This window comes from Mus caroli, chromosome 10 (assembly GCF_900094665.2).
Source record: "Mus caroli chromosome 10, CAROLI_EIJ_v1.1, whole genome shotgun sequence".
Taxonomy (NCBI): domain Eukaryota; kingdom Metazoa; phylum Chordata; class Mammalia; order Rodentia; family Muridae; genus Mus; species Mus caroli.
Window position 1 is genome coordinate 55,917,899 of NC_034579.1, and position 4,383 is coordinate 55,922,281.

General features: G+C 53.4%; 1 protein-coding gene across 1 annotated transcript in view; it reads left to right on the forward strand.

Moving 5' to 3' along the window:
* The first annotated feature begins 914 nt into the window (after positions 1–914).
* The window catches only part of Nodal (nodal growth differentiation factor), a 6,867-nt gene continuing 3,398 nt past the window's right edge, over positions 915–4,383 (forward strand). The window contains exon 1 of the mRNA XM_021175111.1: positions 915–1,429. Coding sequence (XP_021030770.1) covers positions 1,234–1,429 — 196 coding nt within the window. The 5' untranslated portion in view covers positions 915–1,233. The remainder of the gene's footprint in view (positions 1,430–4,383) is intronic.

A 4,383-nucleotide genomic window follows, 5' to 3' on the forward strand; every position in this document is an offset into this window, starting at 1 on the left:
AAAACACAAAGGCTAGGATCTTTCCATCCTGCAAATTCTCTTCTCGATGGCTCCCTTCCTAAGAACTCAATCATTTATACAGCGTGAAAGAACGACCACCCCTTACTCTAAGCCTTACTCGTATGGCATATTTGTTACATTGAATTTCCTCACAAACAAGAAATATGACTGAGGACAGTTACTTGGAGAAAAACCAAAGGCATTTAATTCCGTCTTGGGCAGACAAAGTCAGCAGGTCTGGAGAGTGACTGAGATGCCCCAGGGCTCTGCCCCTCAGGCAGGAGATTCAGCCTGCAAACGTCCAGCTTTTCTTTTCAGCCTTCAAAAACTCCCATAGCAAGCAGGTAAGGACCTGTCACCCTCAAACCACCAAGATCCAAGTTTCCCTATAGCTGGGCCTTCACCTTCCAGGAATTATTCCCCTTGCTCCCCAGGAGGGCACTTTGGTATTTGAAGCTGGCATTTGTCACCAAGGACAAGGTCCCTAGAGCTCATCTTTTTTTTTGTTTGTTTGTTTTGTTTTGTTTTTCGAGACAGGGTTTCTCTGTGTAGCCCTGGCTGTCCTGGAACTCACTCTGTAGACCAGGCTGACCTCGAACTCAGAAATTCACCTGTCTCTGCCTCCCGAGTGCTGGGATTAAAGGCGTGCGCCACCATGCCGGGCTAGAGCTCATCTTTGTTCTCCCAAATTCTCAATACCCCCTAGTTACCCAGGGGCCTTGCCAATGAAGGCTGTAGCCCAGGCCAGCCTGGTGCTACCCAGAAAAGAGGACTGGCCCCTAGCCCAGCACTCCCTACCTGTTTTTGGATGAACTGGAAAGAAAGGGGCCCAGAAGAGGCAGAGTAAGGAAGTCATTATTGAATGGTTCTGGGGTTGAAGCCAGCCAGGGCTCCAACACACCTATAGCTCAGCGAAGCTTCATTCGGAACAGACCCTAGCCCGCTCTGTCTCAGCAGGGAGACTTCCCGAGGTGGAGGGGCAAGGTGAGGGGGCGGTTTAGACTCAGACTCTGTATGCACCCCCCACCCCCGCCACAATTTCTCTGTAGTCTTTCTCAGCACATCACACCTCCCCCCAGCAGGGGCTCCCCTGCCCTGCCCCTCCAGGGGGTGTTATAGGTTCTTAACCTATAGGTTATAAGCCTCTCCGGAGGGAGGGAGGGAGAGGGGCGGGGCGGCGGCGGCTCAGATATAAGGGACCCTGGTGTTGTTTGCGGGTCCAAACAGCCCACCATGAGTGCCCACACTCTTCGCATCCTTCTTCTTCAAGCCTGTTGGGCCCTACTCCACCCGCGCGCCGCGACCGCGGCCGCTTTGCCTCTGTTGACACGGGGGCAGCCCTCGTCACCGTCCCCTCTGGCGTACATGTTGAGCCTCTACCGAGACCCGCTGCCTCGGGCGGACATCATCCGCAGCCTCCAGGCGCAAGGTAGGCTGCAAGCCTGGCCTCGCCAGCACCCAAGGGCTCACGGCCGGGAGGCGCGCGATGGTTGCAGCGGGGTCTGAGCATCAAGAATCGTCCAGAGACTGGGATTAACTGTTTACCTGTGGGCAGGCTCAGAGCACAGCGCTAGTGGCGCGGTCGGAATGGAACCAGGGGCCACCGCCTTTCCGGTGGGTCCTACCTCAAATGGTAGAGGGTAAAAAGGGTAGGGCGTGGGCCGGATCACGCCACTGAGCACCTGCGAGTCTCAGTTTGCCCATCTGTAGTTTAGAAATCCTAAGACCTTTTTGATAGACTTATAGAAGGGACTAGGTGACAACGCCCCATCTCCCCCAGAAACGCTCTGCCCTGAACCGGGCGTAAAATAAAACAAGTCGTTACTGGTTTTATCCCGGTTGCAGCAAATGACACCAGGAACTAGGGCTCAAAGATCCGGAATTAGAGATCGGGTGTCCAGAACTCAGGCAGCACTCGTGGTTGGGCGGTGTCAGGTGTCCTGGGTGACCAACAGGCTCGGAACCTACTTGGATCGAGGTGTTCGTGTGTGTGTGTGTGTGTGTGTGTGTGTGTGTGTGTGTGTAGTTGGCCCAGCGACCCTCATGAGTGATGCTCACCAGAGTAGGCCGACAGGTGGGTGCCCAGGAGAGGGAGTTCGGACTACCTTCCTGGGAGCAATCAACATCCCATCTCTTGGGCAGCTTGGCCAGCCCGCTCCTCTGTCCTCTGGGGCCAGACGGCCCTCCGCGGGACCCGGACGCAATCCACATCTTCTAATCCGGTCTGACCCGCCGCCCGCCGGCCCTCACGACCTGGAGGCGGAGTCCCTAGTCCCTGCCTGCAGCGTCTGGGCTGTGACTGCCGGTGACCCTCTCCTGAAGGGTCATCTGGGGACCACGGAACAGGATAGGGTCGGACAGAGGTAAAGCCGGGAAAGCATACCTTTCCAGTTCACTTCCCTTCTAGAAAGTTCTGGAAGATTTGTATGGTGATGGGACAATCTGGGATGCAGAGAAACTATTGAGGTCCATCAGATTCGGTTTTGCAGTCGCCTGAGCCCACGGCAACATCACTTCGATTTTTATTTGCTTTTGTAAGTCAGGGGACTACTGTCTCCTGGCTTGTTTAAATAAACCCAACCAACTTTAGCGTTTTAACTATTCCACCAACGGTGTCGGAGGCCTCCATTTCAGCAAAAAAGGTTTACCTGGATGTGGTCTAGAGGAGAGTGGCATCCCAGGCCACTCCCTCAGTACTTCATCTACTCCTGCATAGCGGAAGTGGGGTCTGTTAGCTGTCTGTGCCCACTTGTTCAGCATACTCTGGTGCAAATGGCAGTACCAGGGTGTGTGTGTGTGGGGGGGCAGAGAGGCAGTTCATGTAAAGCCATGGCACATGGGAGGCCGAAAATGGCAAAGGCCTTATGATAGCCCCTTGCCTCCTGGGCTGAGGGGAGGGGCAGCCGAATGGCCTGAGATGCATGCAGCTCTTTAGAATTAGAGGTGGCTACATGTGCTAATGATTCTTGCCAAATCCACACTCGGCACACGGTGTGTGTGTGTGTGTGTGTGTGTGTGTGTGTGTGTGTGTGTGTCAGGGTGTTCCTGAACCCCTTCCGCATGCCCATCCTGTTCACATTTATAGTATGGGTTGTTCAGTGAGCTAGAGCTATATCGGGAGGACCCTCTATCCCAGGAAACCCTGGGAGTGGCCAGTGAGGAAGTAGTTTTTTCCTGCCCAGCCTTCTCACTGGCCATCACAGTCACTGGTGAGTGTACTCACTGGGGTCACTGCTCTCAGCCCAGGGTCTTGTTGTGCCTGGCTACCACAGTTTATTATGAGTTCTGGGCACAGGCAAGGAGACCCTTGAAACAGCCAACCTTTGGATACTTTGGTTGTGTTGGACAAAGCATCTCTCTGAGTATCTCAGTTAATCGAAGCACAAACTATATGAAGCCCAGAGAAGGAAAACCACCGGGCCAATGTCAAACTGGGACTCCTCAGGTCATGGGGGACGCTGCTTTTAACTGCGGAGCAGGGACACCTTCCTCGCTGAGAGACCTTTTGCAGACACTTAGGGTAAAAGTTTCAGATTGCTCACAGGCTGCTGGGCAGAAGAGGGCATCCTACCTAGCACCCAGGGTCAGTGGTGTTTGGGGAAAGTCTCCGAAAGGGCTGGTTATTGTCTCCTTATGTCGCTAATGAGGAAGGAAGTGGAAATTAATTGAAATGGCGGCTAGAGACAGGCAGAGGGACAGAGTTTTGGGGGGACTGGGGGTGGGGGGAGAGAAGCTGCCAGAGGCTGAATTCAGTTCAGCCCAAAGATACTCTGGGAAGTGGTTAAAAACTAGGAGCCAGCAGGGCGTGATGGCGCACGCCTTTCAAATCAAAAAACAAAAACAAAACAAAACAAAAACCCCCAAAAAACTAGGAGCCATGCTGGAGCACCCTGATCACTGCCACCTCCAGGACTGCTCAATACACCCATCGGAGTCCTTGCTTTGTTGTTGGTTGGTCTTACTTATTTATCTCTAATGAAATAGACTCATGTAGTTTGTTCTGGTCTCACATAACAAATGTCCCCAAAGCTGGCCATGAATTCCTGGTCCTCCTGTTTCTCCATATCCCAAGTGTTGGGATTAAAGGCCTACACCACTACTTGTGACTGTAATGCAAAGGAGAGGAAAGTAGGCTTGCAAAAAGTGAAGGATCACTTGTATTGTTTGTGCCTCTGCCTCCCAAGTGCTGGGATTAAAGGCGGGCGCCACCACACCTGGTTTGCCCAGGGTGTCATAAAGAGATGACCAGAGGGCTGGAGAGATGGCTCAGTGGTTAAGAGTACTGGATGTGCCAGGTGTGGTGGCGCACGCCTTTAATCCCAGCACTCGGGAGGCAGAGGCAGGTGGATTTCTGAGTTCGAGGCCAGCCTGGTCTACAAAGTG